Raw genomic sequence first — 18,146 nt, 5'->3', positions numbered from 1 at the left:
TATTAAAGTAATATTAATTTCATCCAAGAATGGGCGCATATATTATGTGGATTCTGTTGTGTTGTTATGAATGACATCAATTTGCAATCAACATTGGTAACCAGTATATAAATCAGAGATAAACGTTGTAATTTTACTAAACAACAGTAAGTAAAATATATTGGGATGCTAAAATATAATGAATAGAGAAAGAATAATGAGTAAAATAAATAAAATGTAGAGAAAGAGACATTACAATTTAAAGAATACAGAAATAAACTACACCCCCAATCCGGATCCTCATGGTATACACGAGAATCTGGATGGAGACGCAGAATATAGAATGATAGATAAGGACAGTAAAGAGTGATGCATTGCTAAAAAAAAAGACAGAAACAAAATTGTTTAAGAATACAGACACGAAACACCCCTTTTCCATATTAGACCCTCGAAGATGATTGTTAAAACAGTTTTGGCATTTATTCCACGTCTCCTTATTTTTAGATTAATATTTATACGATATTTATGTATATGCTTTGCAATTTTATCAATGTATATCACTTTATTTTACTTAAGACTGATCTGATAGCTCAGTAAATATTGTAAAGTGCAAACAAAACAAAATTTCAGGAAGGGGGGGGGGGGGTGAAACAGTAACGGATTGCGTTGTACTCAAATTGGTGACAAATGCTAGAAGTTTATAGTCTGAAGTTCTCCTCTGCACTTATGTAGAAAGGAATTAAACAGAATAAAATGAATTTAAACTTAAGATAACAAAATGTAGCTGCATTCGCTCTTTTCCATTTACTTCTTTGGAATGATTTGTAAACAAACAACATATGATTTAGTAATAGAACAAAAGAACCAATTCGATGATGCGGAGGAATTAGGGTTTAACTTCCAGTGGCAAATATCATGTGACTATGAGAACGACAACACGTTATGTGTACCCTGTGTTGTATTAAACAGACACGTTCAGTCGGATTTAAGAACGTGCTACTTTGAACAGACACAAAAATTAAGGCTGATTGAAAACGTTAATAATAAATGCATGCATATTCCAGCGGCCAATCTATATTACGCTATATTGAAGTGACACACCCTTCAATAAAATGCAAAGAAATTCAAAATAAAATGCTCTCACAAGAAGGATACTGTTGCACCGTATTGTAATTTTTTTACTCAAGTACTTTTCCTTCTGAACTTTTTCAATGGGAAAATATAAAGGTAGCAAAACTATTGTCGTGGCTAAATAACTCTTAACTGACACAATTTTTTGTCCGACCCATTAACAGACTTGTTTCCCCTAATATTCACTGAAATGTGCTATTACTCACGTTGTATTACAATTATGAAATATTTACTAATGTCAATTTATTTTTTAGTTCCGAAATACTATTTTGTGTACTTTAAATGATATCTAAAATTGTTTGTTTCGCCTTTTATTTAAAAAATTCTATGCGTATAAGCATAAATACCACATACTTGCGCGACGCCTTTTAGTTTTACTGAAAATTGCGAAGACTATAAAATGTTTTTACAGGGGGAAAATGTTCTATGATAGATATAATTTTGTCAGACACTTTTCTTTTTTGATTTGGTTCTTATAATATGCCAAAAATCTGTATATTTAACAGAGTTTAACATAAAATTGTGCGTTTTACTCTTAACAGACCAACCGCCTATATAGCCGCATACTCAATATAGATTAACCAACCATTCTCTCGGTAAGCCGAGTGTCGGCCGTGATATTATGTGTAAATCGTGTAATCGTTAGTAATCTAAACGGAGTAAGACTAAAACAGACTGGGTATTTTATGCTTCAGATCGCTTGATATCTAAATATTATAATAAAAACAAAAGTTTGTCTAACTCTGGGGAACGAAATACAACTCTTATTTTCTTTAAGAACATATATAAATAAGTGAAGTCATTTCTTTCTTAATATGTAAATTCTGGATAGTTCAGGTTTATTATACAGTTTATCACAAACACATACACTAGGCGATATGTTGGTTTTAAAGTAATACATCTATGTTAGTTATATGAAGGTGTAAGAACACTTCTTATATCAAATGTATATATTATTTATTAAGTTGTTACAGTTCGGGTTTACAAAAACAACAACAATGCGAATATAATTTTATTCAGCTATTCAACGACATCACTACTGATAATTCATTTCACATCTTTTTCAGCAAGTCAAAGACAAGACTATACAACAGAGAACTTATATTGGTAAAATCAAAATTTAACGATAGCTACTACGGATAGGGCAAAATAGAAAAAAAAAACACTTAAGTTATTAATAACTTGTCTCATTTATTCTTATATGACATTCAACATACGAGAAATTATATACAAAACTTTAGATTATTTTATGAAGGGATGAAATTTTGTTACTTATATTCATTTAAAAGCGAAATATTCAGAAGAGCAAAAGATAACAAACACGAACTAATAAAGAAAACAATACATATCCACAAGAACGAATATCGACTTGTGATTGGATTCCGTACTTAATAACATAGTCTTATATATACAGCCATTTACCACCATCCTTCCGAGTTTCCTAGCTTCTGACTTGATTTATCCGATGAAAAACGTATACTTTCAATATTAATTGATATATCCTCATTCCATAGGTATTTGTTTTGCCTTTCTTTCTCTTTAACATCCTTTGATTCTGATTTATAGGATGCCACAACTGACCCCGACGGATTTATCAAAGACACTCAATAGGATATCTGTAAAGCCATATTGTGATTCAATAAGTTTGTTTCGAACTGACATTATTCCGACATTCAATGTTGCATTCAACATTGTCATCAAAATCTATAATAAAAATAATACAAATGGAAATTAATAAACTATACCAGTGACCGGTTTTACAACTGAATGGAAAGTAACCAAGGTATTTGTTTATGGAATTAATTATAGTGGTCGGTATTACAAGAGCATTTAGTCTTTAATAAATAATGACAACATTTAATCTAACAATTTTAATTTTTTTACTCGAAATCTGTTTTAAGACAAAATTAGCTCGGTGTTAATTTCTAATAAGAAAAACAGTCCACTAATGGAAAAGCATCTGCAGTTCAACATATGGATATCAACAAAAAGCATTTAAATTCTACCACACTACATAACTATAACTATCAACTCGAGAAAGTTGAGTTTTCAAACTATATATTGTGAGGTTTACCAAGTACTATTCAATAACAAGTTGTAACTATATTGAGATTGGAAGAATTCGATGGGCTTAGACTGAGAATATATTCCTCAAATGATTATACGAAATATTTTTTTAAATATATGATTTCGCTTTTTTTTTCTATAAATACACTTTATCCTATACCTTATCGAAAAACAAAATAAAAATATGGGGTCACTGCCTTCGAAAGAATAGATATAGGAAGATGTGGTGTGAGTGCCAATGAGACAACTCTCCATACAAATAACAATTTAAAAAGTAAACCATTATAGGTTAAAGTACGGCCTTCAACACGGAGCCTTGGCTCACACCGAACAACAAGCTATAAAGGGCCCCAAAATTACTAGTGTAAAACCATTCAAACGGGAAAACCAACGGTCTAATCTATCTAAGCATGCATTTTTGTTAAGTTACTTTTTTTCTGTTGAACTGATAGGAGAAAAAACAGTAATATTAAAATAAAAAATGAACTAACCTACAGAAATTGCTTAAATTTTACAATAGTTTAGTTTAAGTACAGCTTATGTGAAAATAATGATAAAAATTATAGGTCACCGATGAATTAAAAAACACATTTCAACTTTAATACAAAAAAATGGCATTTTTTCACCAAAGGCAGATAAATTGGAGTTTTTTCAATGATATAAACATTTTAAAAGTCATCTGGTGCCAAAAGATATTGATTTTGGTAGATTTTGTACCTTTTGTACCATATCATAGTGTAACAACTAATAATGTAATAAATAAAATTTGTAATGAAAAAGAAAAGTGTCCATTTTTTTTGTTAATTTTTTGTACTTTCGAGCCTCCTTAAGCGCTAAAAAAAACCAGGTTCAATCCACCGTTTTCTTCATTCGAAAATGCCTGTACCAAATCAGGAATATTACAGTTGTTGTCCATACGTTTGATGTGTTTTATTATTTGTTTTTGCCATTTGATTAGGGACTTTCCGTTTTGAATTTCCTCAGAGTTCAGTATTTTTGTGATTTTACTTTTTTCTTATTTAAATTGTTTCAAATTATTTTAGATTGGAGACTATATTATGTTGGTTTCCTAAAGTTGCTTTCGTCGTTTTGGCCTGCCTATTTTTTTGTGATCCAATTTATCACTTATAATTGTACAATACATTCGGGGTATTAAAGTTGACGTCGAGCACACATGTATTCTGATAACAGATCTGTATAATTGATATCTTCATCGTAAATACAAATATTTATTTATCAATAACCAAGTGTCATGTATTCATTAGTCATTCATTTATCAAAAACATATTTTTTCAAAGAAGACTGAAAGGATTTTTAACGTCTATATATAGATGAAAAGTTTTGTGCTTTCGATTCGCTTTTCTGGATTTATTGTCATTAGAAATGCACACACTTTTTAAAATGTGAAAACTAGGGATTTATAGATACGTAGAATTCTAAAAGGTTATCATTTCAACACTGTGTTACTATCTTTAAATGGTGTTTTTAGTGGTATAAATATTGATTCTGTTATAAGTAAATTAAAACTATACTAAATTTATAGTTATACACATATGGTCTTTCACGGTTATACATTCGCCGATACCTATATTTTGGCACTGGGCAATGTCATGTTTTTCTCTGATTGTTGATGTCTTTACACTAAAAGAATTAGATGTTGAATATGTACTGATCATTATCTTACCTCCTATACATTTCTAGGAATATGATTGGTTTAAAACGTCCTCGTGGAAACCGTGTATATTTAATATTAGGTTAGTTGGGAGGGGGACTTATTTCATACACGATTAGTAGTGGAGTTACGTCCCTTTATATTCCATACAAGGTAATAAAGGGGCGGGGCTTATTTCATACACGGTTAGTAGTGGTGATACGTCCCTTTAGAAAAACAAAACAGTACTGAGAAAAAATCTTAAAGGTTTCAACAGACGAAGAAAGTGATGATAAAGTGAAATAAATTCATAAAACACATTTAAATCTGACAAATTGTCATTGTTGGCATCTGTTTTTGTAGGATCAAAGGAAAAAGTTTCTTAATCATATTAATGCTAACTGTATCAAAGACTTGCTCATTTTGATAGGTCACTAGTCTAAATTTTACACGTTAAGATAGTCGGTAATATAAATTCGTTTCATAGTGTGCTTGTGACGTAATACGGTATATATGGGGTCAGTAAAATTCCATATGGGGTGAGAGCGATATATACCGTATTAGATCACTAGCACACTATGTAACTAATAATATTTTAGTCTGATATAAAGGATTTTTGTTTTTAGTCATTATCTGTTACTCTGTCACGTCCGACTTGGAATTGTTATATGCTTTTTTACTTTGTATCAATCATATGAGTTAAACCCTTTTGAACTGATTCTATAGTGTTTTTATTATGTTGAGCTGTAACACAAACATGTTTTCCCCCGCAATATCATTTTATATGCCCATATGTCTTATCTAGTTCAGTTAGTTGCCTTTTATTGATGTAAGTCATAATCGTTTTCGTAAATTGATTTCTTATAAATAAAACCGTTAGTTTTCTCAATTGAATTGTTTCATACTTTTTTCATGTCCTTTTATAGTAGACTACATGGTAGGGGTTTTGTCCATTATCTATGGTCGTACGATTGCCTATAGTTGACCACATCCACTTCATTTTGCAATTTGGTGGATGATTGTCTCATTAGCAATCATACCACATCTGAGTGTTTTTATACAGAAACATTTTAATGTTTTATCGCCATAGGAGTACCATATAAAGGCGAAAATGCATTTAAATAAAAAAATTAAAAAAACATAGTTGCATGTGTTATTAAACTCATCATAGATACCCGGATCAAAATTGTGTATGTCACACATGTGTTTCACCTATAAAAGACTCACCGGTGGTGTTCAAATAAAAAAAATGAAAAGCAAAATTAAGTTCAAAATTGAAGAGGATGAGGACCAAATATTCCAAAAGGTTTTGCCCAAAATCACCTATGGTAATCTATTCCTGTGGTATAAAATCCTTGGCATTTCGAAAAATTTATAGTTTTATAAACATTTGATATATTAACATTCTTTTATCATGGCATAACATTAATTTCCTGTCAATTATTGATGACTACAGCACCTTTGATTATTTTCGTCGTTGAATTAATGTCTCACTGATGTACACCCCATTTCTATTCATTACTATATTTTTGACAGAGAAATGCATTGGATAAAGGTGCTTATCTGTAATTGTTGCAACGTAATAAAATTTGCTTGTATAGATTCTGCGTACTGACGTTGTTTATCATCTTAACAACGTGTTATATTGTTCTTTCATTTGTCTTTGTTCTATTATTAATATTACTTTTACTTTTGGATTATTTACTGTGATATCCATTTAACGTGGCTCGGTACTTATACATCCCGTAAATGTGTTTGTATTATCTTCCATTTTTACTGGTGTGTTTTGTATATGCCACTTTTGTGTTTCTTTGGTTCTAATGGCATGACTCTGTACTTTAATAGATCCTGTCAGTGTGTTATAATATGTCATTATGTTATATTTCTATATAAATTTAAAAATACGTTGAACCACAAACGTCAAAATTATTTAATCACGTAGTGGAATGAACCATTTGTAGATGCTACCCTGTATGCTATCATTGCCCATATCAAATTATAAAATTGTTTGTATAAACGTTGAACGACAAAAATATGTGACGCATAAAATTTTCTGACTTCAGACACGCAAAGCAATTGTTTCTTTTAAAGTTGTAACACGATGATGAGTGCTGTACCCATATTTTGACTGTTCTATTTATTATGTATTCACGCATCACTGTAAATATAACGGAACTTGATAAGACTGTCATACAAAGTGAGAGGTTTAGCGCTATAAAACCAGGTTTAATCTTTCATTTTCTACATTTGAAAATGCCTGTACCAAGTCAGGAATATGACAGTTGTTGTCCATTCGTTTTTGATGTGTTTTGTAATTTGAATTTTGCCATGATTAGGGACTTTCCGATTTGATTTTCCTGTGAGTTCAGTATTTTTGTGCTTTAACTTTTTTGTAACTTCACTAATAATCCATACATCAATAAAGAGACAATCGTCGAAGTTTAACGGTGGTATGTTGTTTCTGCTTTCTTTCTTTCTTGATTAATTTTTGGTGTTTTAACACCACTTTTAAGCACCGCATTTAGGCTATTTCGTAGGGGCCAGTTATTATTGGTGGAGGAAGCCGGAGTGCCCAGAGAAAACCACCGACCTTCAATAGGAAAATTGACAATCCTATTCAATTAAGATTGGAGTCGAGTGCACCCACAATAGCGGGTATCAAACTCACAATGTCAGTGTTGACTAACCAGTGATTTCAATACATTAGTAACTACTTAACCCATTCGGTCATTAAGACCCCTAACTTTCTTGTAGAGCACTCTTCGGATGGATACAATTTATAATGTGCTACTTCTATTTTATACAAAAATACCTTTAATCAGTTACAATTAAACGTTCATGACTTACAAACATTTTTTATTTGAAAGTTATTATGTGAAAATCGTGTAATCGTCGAATCTCAACTGAGTAAGACTAAAACAGAATGGGGATTATATGCTTCAGATCGCTTGATATCTAAATCTTAAAATAAAAACCAAAGTTTTCCTAACTCTTGGGAACGAAATAAAACTCCCATTTTCTGCAAGAACAAATAGCAATAAGTCAAATCGTTTCTTTCTTAATATGTAAATTCTGGATAATTCAGGTTTATTATACAGTTTATCTAAAACACATAAACTTGACCATATGTTGGTTTTAAAGTAATACATCTATGTTAGATATATGAAGATAATTTGTGTTTTGATGAAAACATATGCAACTATAAGACCACTTCTTATTGTATATGTATGTATTATTTATTAAGTTGTTTGAGTTCGGGTTTATAAAAAACAACAACAATGCGAATATAATTTTATTCAGTTATTCAATGAAATCACTACTGTTAATTCAATTCACAACTGTTTAAGCAAGTCACAGACAAGACTATACAACAGAGAACGTATACTGGTAAAATCCAAATTTAACAATAGCTACCAAAGATAGGGCAAAATAGACAAAAAATAACATTTACATTATTAATAACTTGTCTCATTTATAGTTATATGACATTAAACCTACGAGGAATTATATACAAAACTTTTTATTATTACATTGTTTGTATGAAATAAGGGTTAAGGCATATCATTTAGAATTCATATGAACTCATCGTTCAGTTACAGATTACTAAAGGGCACATGTTTTTTTTCTGCTTCAAAGGCACTGACTGAAAAAACACCATACTATATAAAACAACACTGCTATATAGCTCTTTAATAGTAAAAACAGTTTAATTGTAGTTATCTCAATATACTTTCGTTTATAAATTATTCAAACTTCAGTTCACCTTAACTTTGTAATGGCTTCAAAAACGTGTCTACTCATTTGCAGCAGAATATGTTTTGCAGGGAAAGGAAGCAAAATGATTACAGACAAGAAAATTTCAAACGTTTTTTTTTTTTAACACACAAGCATAGATAATATTATGAAAAGAGGAAATTGTGTTTTTTATATTCATTAAGAAGCGAAATATTCTGAATAGCAAAAGACAACTAACACTTAAACTAATAAAGAAAACAATATATGTCCACATAAAACTGATTACGTTGTGTTATTCTACTGAACTCAATGGAAATTAAGATAGTCTTATATATAAAGCCCTTTACCACCATCCATCTTGGTTTTCTCCTAGCTTCTGCTTAGATTTATCTGTAGAAAAGCGTATACTTTCAATATCAATTGATGTATCCTCATTCCAAAGGTATTTGTTTTGCTTGTCTTTCTCTTTAACATCTTTTGGTTTATACGATGCCATAACTGACCCGACGGTTTCACCAAAGACACTTAATAGGATATCTGTAAAGCCGTATTGTGATTCAATGTGTTTTTGTCGAACTGATGTTATTCCGACATTTAATGTAGCATTCAACATGGTCATCAAAATCCATAGTAAAAATAATACAAATAGAAAATAATAAACCCTACCAAGGACCGGTTCTATGGAAAACAAATCATTTATGCTGTTTCTACCAATTATAGCATTGATCAAAGTTGTCGATGACACGAACAAGTCTTTGTATGTTTCCAAATATCTACCGAAAAAGAGATGTCCGGATAAAATAAATGCAGTATATACCAAAAATGAAATAACGAAACATCCACAAAGATCTCGGCTAACATTGGAAAGTACATTCCCCATTTGATTTATTCTTTCATTGTAGCTAAGAATTCTCATGACTCGGAACGTTGTCAGACATATTGTGAATGCCAGAAAAACATTAAATATCTCATCCCATGATGCTATGTGACTGAAGTTTACAAATTTGTTTTTATTTTTCTCAAATTCGTCCATTGCAGCATTGATCATAATCCATCTTACAATGTACATTATACTACATATAAAAAATAAAATTATTATTAACATGTCAAGGATGTGCCATAAATCTCTATAAGACTTTCTCCAATGCTGACAAAGGAACACGATTTTCCTTATTGCGAAAACAACCATACCGATCACAAGAATTATTTCACATATAAAAACGAACAGACCAAGACTTCCAATATGCTGATACGGCCTGAACGGTTGAATTGTAAAACTTGTGATTACGCCTCCAGTTTCTGGGAATTCGCTCAAAAATGTTACATAAGTAAACACATTATCATTGGCGTTGTACAATGTAAACTCTGTAAATATAGCTCTCGTCTGACGGTCTATCCAGGTGTATTTGTATAAATCCCCGAGAATTACTCGTGAAATGTTGTAATTGACAACAAATTCTGCTATATACCCCCCTCCACTGTAATAAGAATGTAACCCATTGACAGGTAATCCCCATATGTCAGCAGACGATACAAACTTCCATGCAGCAAACGACATATTGTAGACGGATTGACCTCTAACACATGGAGGTGACTCCCATCCAACACAGTAGCTGTGATCGTCTTCTGAGTGGATAGAATACTTCTCATAACAAGTAGTAATATTATCCCATAATTGTGTCTTGCATGATTCTTAAAAAAAAAATATTAAATATATTTTAGCACTAATAGTTTAAAGCAAATAATGATAAATTGTCTAATATGAAAGTTTTGACGTCTTTTCTTATATATCAATACTTTATCTTCGAATATATCAACATTAATACGTTAAATAAAAGATATTTGACGGCCTGTTGAATATTCACATTACGCTTTTCCATGCTATCAAAATTTACGTAAAGTCCCAATTTTCCAGACATTAAAAAACAATGCTTGTTTAATTTCTAATTAGCCCAGTGTAGTATCGAGTTCTTTTCCAATTTTACACCTTATTTCAAAATTAAGGTATCCGACCCATAATAAAGATTTACGGAAAATTTTCCGGAGTTTACCGAGGTGTAAATTTTTTCAACACCTCGGTATTTTCCGCCTAGTAAGCGAAAGTATAGTTATTATTTTTAAAATGACAATTTAAATATCAGAAAGGCTTAATTGAAGTATATTTTCATTAACTATAGAGTAAACGCTCATTTTTTCTATAAATTGCCCAATTTTGACAATCCGGAAACAGAAGTTATGGTAAACAAATATGGACGACTCGGTCGGCTGCCAAGACAGACGAAGGCGTTTTAACCAAAATAGTACGCCGATTTAAGTCTCTTCGTCTTATCGTGATGCGGAAATAATGTGTGCAGTTTGGATGCAACTGGTTGTCAAATATGTTGTACCGGCATAGGAAGATTAGTTGATAGAAGGAATGTAAACACATCACGCACTTGTCCTTTTCATCTGGCGATCTGCTCTGGGAGACGATTTGAATGGATCGTTCATTTTTATGTTTTAAAGTTCTGTATTCATATGTTAAGTGTATATCTGGATGGAATTGAACCGACTTTCTTATGGTTCCTAACATGGAGAACCTAGTAAACCAAAGGCCAAGCTGAGTGATGCCAAGCTTCAGTGTAAAACTTTGAGCAGGTGCCAGGTAATTTGCGTTTTCAAATCCAAACATTTTAAAACTTGAGTTGGACAACATTGTCATGTTAATTATGCCCCACGACACCAGCTTGTCTGGCAAAACAGCCGTTAGACAGTTAGATGTCATAGTAATCTAAACTAGATACATGTATGAAAAAAATGATTATTTAAAAAATAATCCAGGTCGGTCAGTTTATATGTTTGTAATAATTTAAGGAACAAACACCCAAGTCAAGGCGAAAAACAAATACAAACATATAGATAACAATTGCAAGAAAGCATTAAACAAAAGTGCAGTAGAACTAAATAGGAAAACATGCATGCTATCAGACAATTGAGGGAATTTCAAGCCAAGGCTACCCTTCAACATGTTCAAAAGTTGAATTGCCATGGTACACATACATGTACAATGTACATGTATGATCATCATGTAGCATGAACCATCAATGGCTGTTAAACTTGTCACATTGACACAGACACTGCCACAACACTAATTAATTGATACATGTATATACTAGCATGACTAGTATAGTAATATATATTTGATAATATCCATCTAAAAATCATCTGATAATTTAATCAGTATTTGATTAAAAGTCAAATGCTCATGTACATGATGTAGGATACAAAGAAACATAAATAAAGAGCAAACAAACAATTGACCGTTCATACATGTACATGTATATATCTGGGAGTTTTTTCTGTTTAATTTCTATAAATGTAAGAAGAAGTTGATACTTTACATGTACAAAACAATGTACGTGTACTTCCCATTTTAATCTGATATCCATACTATATTTAATTTTGTTTATACAATAACTAGTCGAAAAATTTAAATACAGACAAATATTCAACGACTGAGCGAATAAGACACAAGTTCACCAAGGTGCATTTTCCCTGAGTAAATTTTCAGCGTTGTAAGGTCACAAGTTGTAAAGCTTTTCAATATTTGAATTCTTTGATTATTTATTCTTTTTATTACATCATGTACATGTACATTGGCAAATAGCATTTTTACAACAAATATTATTCTATTATAAAATGTATGTGTTTTTTAATATATGTCCAGTTTTCACTTTATTATATTTGGTAAGAAAATTTGTTGTATTATAAACTAACAAACATCATTTGTACATACATACATGTACAAATGATGTACATGTACATTGTACTGCTACATATATACATTCCTTATCTATGTGCTATCAAAATGAAGAACATTTTTGTAACAGAAATTTATATTTCATTTTTTAGAGAAACCATCCTTGTTAAAGATGTGACATTAATCCCTCCAAACCTACAAAACACAATTGATAAGGTAAGATGCAGATTATCTGAGATATTTTTGATTATCATCCCAAGAAATGTAGCATACATGTATTACTCTTCTTTCATTTATATGATAATGAAGATACATGTATCTTGTAATTTGTACAGTTGTATATGTATTTCTGCCATCTGTCACTGTTAATTTAAATGTACATTAGGGGTCAGTAAATAATCAAAACATGATACATGTATAAAGACTAATGGTGTGTATTTTCATTAAATAATACACAGGTTTTTTTTTTGTGTTCAGATTGATAGCAATTTTGTTGTCAATTGTTGTAGTGTCATTGATAAATGAATGAAATAAATGGTTGTACCTAAAATTATTTGAAACATGTCTGAACTTAACTTATATATAGATACAAATTACATTGTATTATAACCAATTTTTATTTACATTTGTATATCTATATGTACATGTACATGATCAATGTATCAATGATGACAAGGAACTTTTTAATTAAATTTCAGAGATGCTAATTAACCTTGTTAATGACTGTGGAGAACTTATGCTACATTTACCTAATACACAGACAAACACAAATGGGCATACATGTAGGTAATAAATAGAGCAGTTTTCTAAGATACATGTTCATGTTTATTGTTATATCATGTATATTATGCCTTGTCTTTAAAAAATATAGATATGAAACATGAACACATATGTACATGTTCCATGTTTACATGTATTAGAGAGTTATCTAACCTGTTTAAAAGCTGATAACTACTTAGTACTATCAAAATTTTAGTCTATTTGTTTCTCTATTTGTCCATGATTTATCTTATAATGGATAGAGTTTGAAAATTAAATCTATAAAGTTGGATTAAATATTCATAATGCTTGCATTGGTACAAAGCCTTTTGAAAATAAGAAGATGTGGTATGATTGCCAATATGAAAACTCTCCCCAATACATGTACTTCACATGACATATAAAGGAACCACTTTAAGTCACCATACAACCTTACACAAAAAGACAAACCCATACTACATAATCAGCTATAAATTTAAACAATTCAAAGGAGAAGACTAAATACAACTACTGAATTATTGGTTATACAGCATTAAAATACAACTACTGAATTACTGGTTCCTGACTTGGGACAGGCACATACAGAATGTGGCAGGGATAAACTAGATTGAACTTTATTAAAAAATTACCCATTATCAAACTAAAAATGCCTATTACTAAGTGAACTCAGATTACTCTGCTGTTTACATATTTGTTAAACTATAATTTGCTTCTTGTAGAAATTAGCCTGTGAGATCAAGATGCAGATATATCCACCAGATACAAAATGCCACACCCAAGCAGACATTTTCAAATGTTGAGAGACCTATGAATACATCTACATCCTTCTTTGGACTTTGAAACAACTGATTGAGTATGTTAGCTAACATTTAATCAATTATGTTTGAACAGTGCTACACAACAGCCTGGGTGGATTTTGCTTTTTCCACCAGCCCACTCCAACTTTAATCTCTTTTTTGTTAAAATATTGATATCTAATGCTTATCTGCTTTTTTTCAATTGATTGTACTTGCAAGTCTTTTGATTAAACAAAAGAAATTGCATGCCCACTCCTATGGGTGGGCAGAGTTGACAAGCTAGAAAGTTTGCCCACTCCCACTGTGGACGGGTGGACAACGCAAAATCCACCTGAGCTGTAGTGTATATTTGAAAGTCAATGACTTCTATTAAAAAAAAGAAAAAAGAAATCTAGAACTTTACAATCTTTTTTTTAATGCCCCTATTTATATACAAAAGAAGATGTCATATGATTGCCAAAGATACAAGAAACCAAGTGACATAGAAATTAACAGCTACAGGTCATTGTAAGGCCTTCAACAATGAGCAAAGCCCATACCGCATATTCAGCTATAAAAGGCACTGAAATGACAAATGAAATATTATGCATGGTGGGGGTGAAATAAAAAGTGTTTTCTGACCCCTGATCCCCCTACATTTATTTCTGGAACATCCCTCAGTGTTGCAACACATAAACACATTTGGTAGTCAGATTGCTTTCAACCATATACAGTATAGTGATAGTTTTCTTCTTCAGAATGCTAAATTTAAAAGTTTTAATTAATTTGTGATGAATTTTCTTTTTTACTTTCAGTTAGGCAAGATGTTATCTCTCATATCAAAGAGATGGAATATGAAACTGGCAGCCAGTATTGATATAATGTGGTACTAAAAGCTCCAATACCATCAGGGGCTGAAGACATAACAGGAATTGTGTGGGATTCCGGATTTGACCAACCTTAGACTAAAGAGAAAAGTTGTTGCTGCATTACAGATATTTTGAACTCAGCAATTTTTATTAATGTTTTTAATGTTAATTCTCTCTCTTATGAATAATATGATATCTATACTTGCAATGAGCATGAATTGAAAGTTCCTCATGTCTGTAAAACTGTTTTCCCTTGACATTGACCACATTTCATGGATCAGTGAAAAAAGTTATGTACCCATGGTCAAGTCCATGTATCAGATTCAAAAAGCAATAGGTCTGCTTAATTTGGTATACTGTATGATTGATCCTGATCTAATTGTCATGGTTTATTGATCAATGTTAATATTCAAAAGATTTAATATTGATTGTACATTGTATATATAGATATGATAATATTTATTTGTATCCTTTGAACCATCATGACCATGTTATACTTTCATGATAATGTACAAATAAATATTGAAATGTGATAGAGTTTATTAATATCATCGAAGAAGATTATTTCTATTATTTATTATGTGCATGAAGTAGAATAAACACTTTCTGAAATATTTCATGGGAGATAATTAACCTAACTGAGTTCAATGTTGAACAGGAATGATGGGGTATTTTTTAATGAGCTCTTGTTAATGCTGGTGTGAAATATAAGAAAATGCATCCTCAGTCTGAGCCCTAATGCTTTCATGTGATGTCTGGTGTTGCACATTGGACAAAATCGAAAACATGTAGCAAAACCATAAATATTGTCCAACATGTTTAACCCCACCACATTATGTATGTATGTGTCTGTCCCAAGTCAGGAGCCTGTTATTCAGTGGTTGTGGTTTGTTTGTGTGTAAAATATTTGTTTTTTGATCATTTTTTTTTTAAATAAGGCCGTGTGTTTTCTTGTTTGAATTGTTTTACATTGCCATTTTGGACCTTTTAAAGCTGACTATGCGGTATAGGCTTTGCTCATTGTTGAAGGCCGTAGTTACCTATAACTTAATTTCTGTGTCATCTTGGTCTCTTGTAGAAAGTTGTCTCATTGGCAATCATACAACATCTTCTTTTTATTATATACTTTTGAAATATGAGCAAAAAGGAGAGAATTTTCATATTTCAGGTCCTAAAATTACCTTGACCTTTGACCTTTTGACCTCAAGGTTGAAGCTAATCCTATATCTAATGCATATCATAAAGTTATCACAATTAACAAATGTAATGAAAGATTATAGTACATAAAGGTAAGTTTACTATAGAAAATTGAGCAAAAAAGGAGGTCATTGTATAATTTTAGCTCCTAAAATTACTTGACCTTTTGACCTGTTGACCCCTAAAGGTTGAAACCAAACCAAGATCTTTTGAATATCATCAAATGGTCTTTATTAACAAAGGTTGTGAAGATTATGGGACCAATAGGTAGATACACTTTTGAAAATTTAGCAAAAAAGGAGATTTTTGTTGATTTTAGCTCCAAAAATGACCTTGACCTTTGACCTTTTGAATTTTACATGTCATAAATATCATAGTTTATTCTTATTATAAGATTATATGAAGTATGGTTAGTTTTGCTAAAGATTTACATAAATTATACCAAAAAACATCAGAACAGGGATACCAAGTCTCCATTTACGAACTGTGACCTTGACATTCTAAATCAAAATTTCTTGAAATTGGTACGGTAAAAGTTTCTAAAATTTTTTTTTAGGATAGAACAATATGTAAAGTTAATTTAAATGTCATTTTTTAATGCTCTGCTAAAATATTCACTTTTGAACTAGTGAAGATATAAAATTGACAAATTTTAGACTTTTCTCCTTTTTCTATTATTAGTAACAATAACACAGTTCTAAAAATAGAATAGCAAAAAAACAATTTATTTTTTATGTTTAATTTTACAAGGTTACATGTAAGGTTCCTTTTAAAAGATAGATTAGTAAATTATACTATATAGATTTCTTAAAATTACATCCTATTAAAACCCCTTATTTGGCATTTGAGGACAAAAAAGGGGGGGCACTGTAACCCAGCTCTGCTGTTAACCTCAAATATTTTGCGGATTTTTATTTCATAGTAAGAACTCTTAGACCCCCCTACTTACAATCCTTGATAAAAATGTAAATTATTTTGCTTGTTGTATATTGGCTAATTATGGGCCGGATACCTTAATATATAGTATTTCATAATCCTTTGTTATCCATTCGTTTGATGTGTTTGAGCTCTTTTTTTTTGCCATTTGATTATGGACTTTTTTTTATTTTCCTTGGAGTTTAGTATTTTTGTGATTTTACTTAAACATAACAAACGGAATTTTTAATCAACACTGCAAATAAAACCCACCTCGAATCCCTTAAATATTATTTTATTATAATTTTTTATTACAAAGTTTAAAGAAATAAGATGCAACACACATTTTGTCTTAAAGCTAACGATAGTTAACGAACACTTATGACGCAAACAAAATGCATAGATGTGGCAAAGTTGAACTAAACTAAGGTACCGTTAAAATTGCCATGTGTATTCCTACTAATTCACTGAATCAGGAGTATTGCTTCTAAGCAGAGGATAATTTATACTTTCAAAATTAAAATCGTCTCGTTTGTTATAGACTTTTGTTTTAAGATGACAACTATAGTCAAATTTGACTAAAAAGTCATTGCTACCATAGTACAATAACGGAGAAAAACGCCCTGCGCATCATAACGACAGACAATAGTAGAAAAACCATGATTATATCATAGTAATGGAAAAGCTTATTTCTTAAATGTTTTTTTTATTCACAACCTGCCTATTAACTATAACATTTCCGATTTTTCTCAATTTATGTGACCCCATACATCCTTAAGTATATTATGTAGAAGAGGGAAAATGAACAGAGTATTGAGAAATTTTTTAATTCTTATTGTAATAATTTCGGGTTTTTTTTTTCTTCTTAATTTTGATTAAAATCAGTTGTCAATACACTGTTCTCCCAGCTTGTAAAATTATCTGAAAAATCCAAAATCCACAATCTATTATATACTTCATTGACACACTAATATTCTCGTAGTGTTCGATTCTCATTTTTCATTAAATTCGTTAGAAATTGTCCAATTCAAACGTTTGCATTTGGAATACAGAATTGACAAATATTTGAAGGGCTAAAATGTCCTGTACCAAGTAAGGAAAATGGCTAATTGTTATATTATAGTTCGTTATGTGTGTGTTACATTTTAATGTTGTGTTTCAGTTGTGTCATAGTTCTTCTCTTATATTTGATGTGTTTCCCTCAGTTTTGGTTTGTAACCCAGATTTATTGTTTTCTCAATCGATTTATGAATACGAACAGCGGTATACTACTGCTGCTTTTTTTCATAACACAAAAAGAATAATGGATGTACCAGATAGCAAAAAAA

The 18,146-nt window shown here is 30.8% G+C and overlaps 1 protein-coding gene and 1 long non-coding RNA gene across 4 annotated transcripts in view; one reads left to right on the top strand and one right to left on the bottom strand.

The window, feature by feature from the left end:
* Window positions 1-8,332: 8,332 nt before the first annotated feature.
* Window positions 8,333-18,146, bottom strand: part of LOC143046214 (polycystin-1-like protein 2) — a 96,229-nt gene continuing 86,415 nt past the window's right edge. The window contains exon 15 of one of the 2 annotated variants that reach the window (XM_076219257.1): window positions 8,333-10,255. In XM_076219257.1, the coding sequence (XP_076075372.1) occupies window positions 8,907-10,255 (1,349 nt within the window). In that variant the 3' untranslated portion in view covers window positions 8,333-8,906. The remainder of the gene's footprint in view (window positions 10,256-18,146) is intronic. The other variant, XM_076219256.1, reaches the window with a different exon arrangement.
* On the top strand, window positions 10,563-15,239 carry LOC143046213 (uncharacterized). Of its 2 annotated transcripts, none has more exons than XR_012969095.1 (5): window positions 10,563-11,207; window positions 12,455-12,518; window positions 13,001-13,088; window positions 13,781-13,914; window positions 14,653-15,239. It is a non-coding gene; the product is annotated as an uncharacterized LOC143046213 (long non-coding RNA). The 2 variants fall into 2 exon arrangements; XR_012969094.1 differs by having other exon boundaries at window positions 10,564-11,207; window positions 13,001-13,084.

Source organism: Mytilus galloprovincialis, chromosome 9 (assembly GCF_965363235.1).
Source record: "Mytilus galloprovincialis chromosome 9, xbMytGall1.hap1.1, whole genome shotgun sequence".
In the NCBI taxonomy this organism is placed as follows: domain Eukaryota; kingdom Metazoa; phylum Mollusca; class Bivalvia; order Mytilida; family Mytilidae; genus Mytilus; species Mytilus galloprovincialis.
Note: the sequence above shows the minus strand (reverse complement) of the source record. Positions and strands in the feature narration are given on the sequence as shown.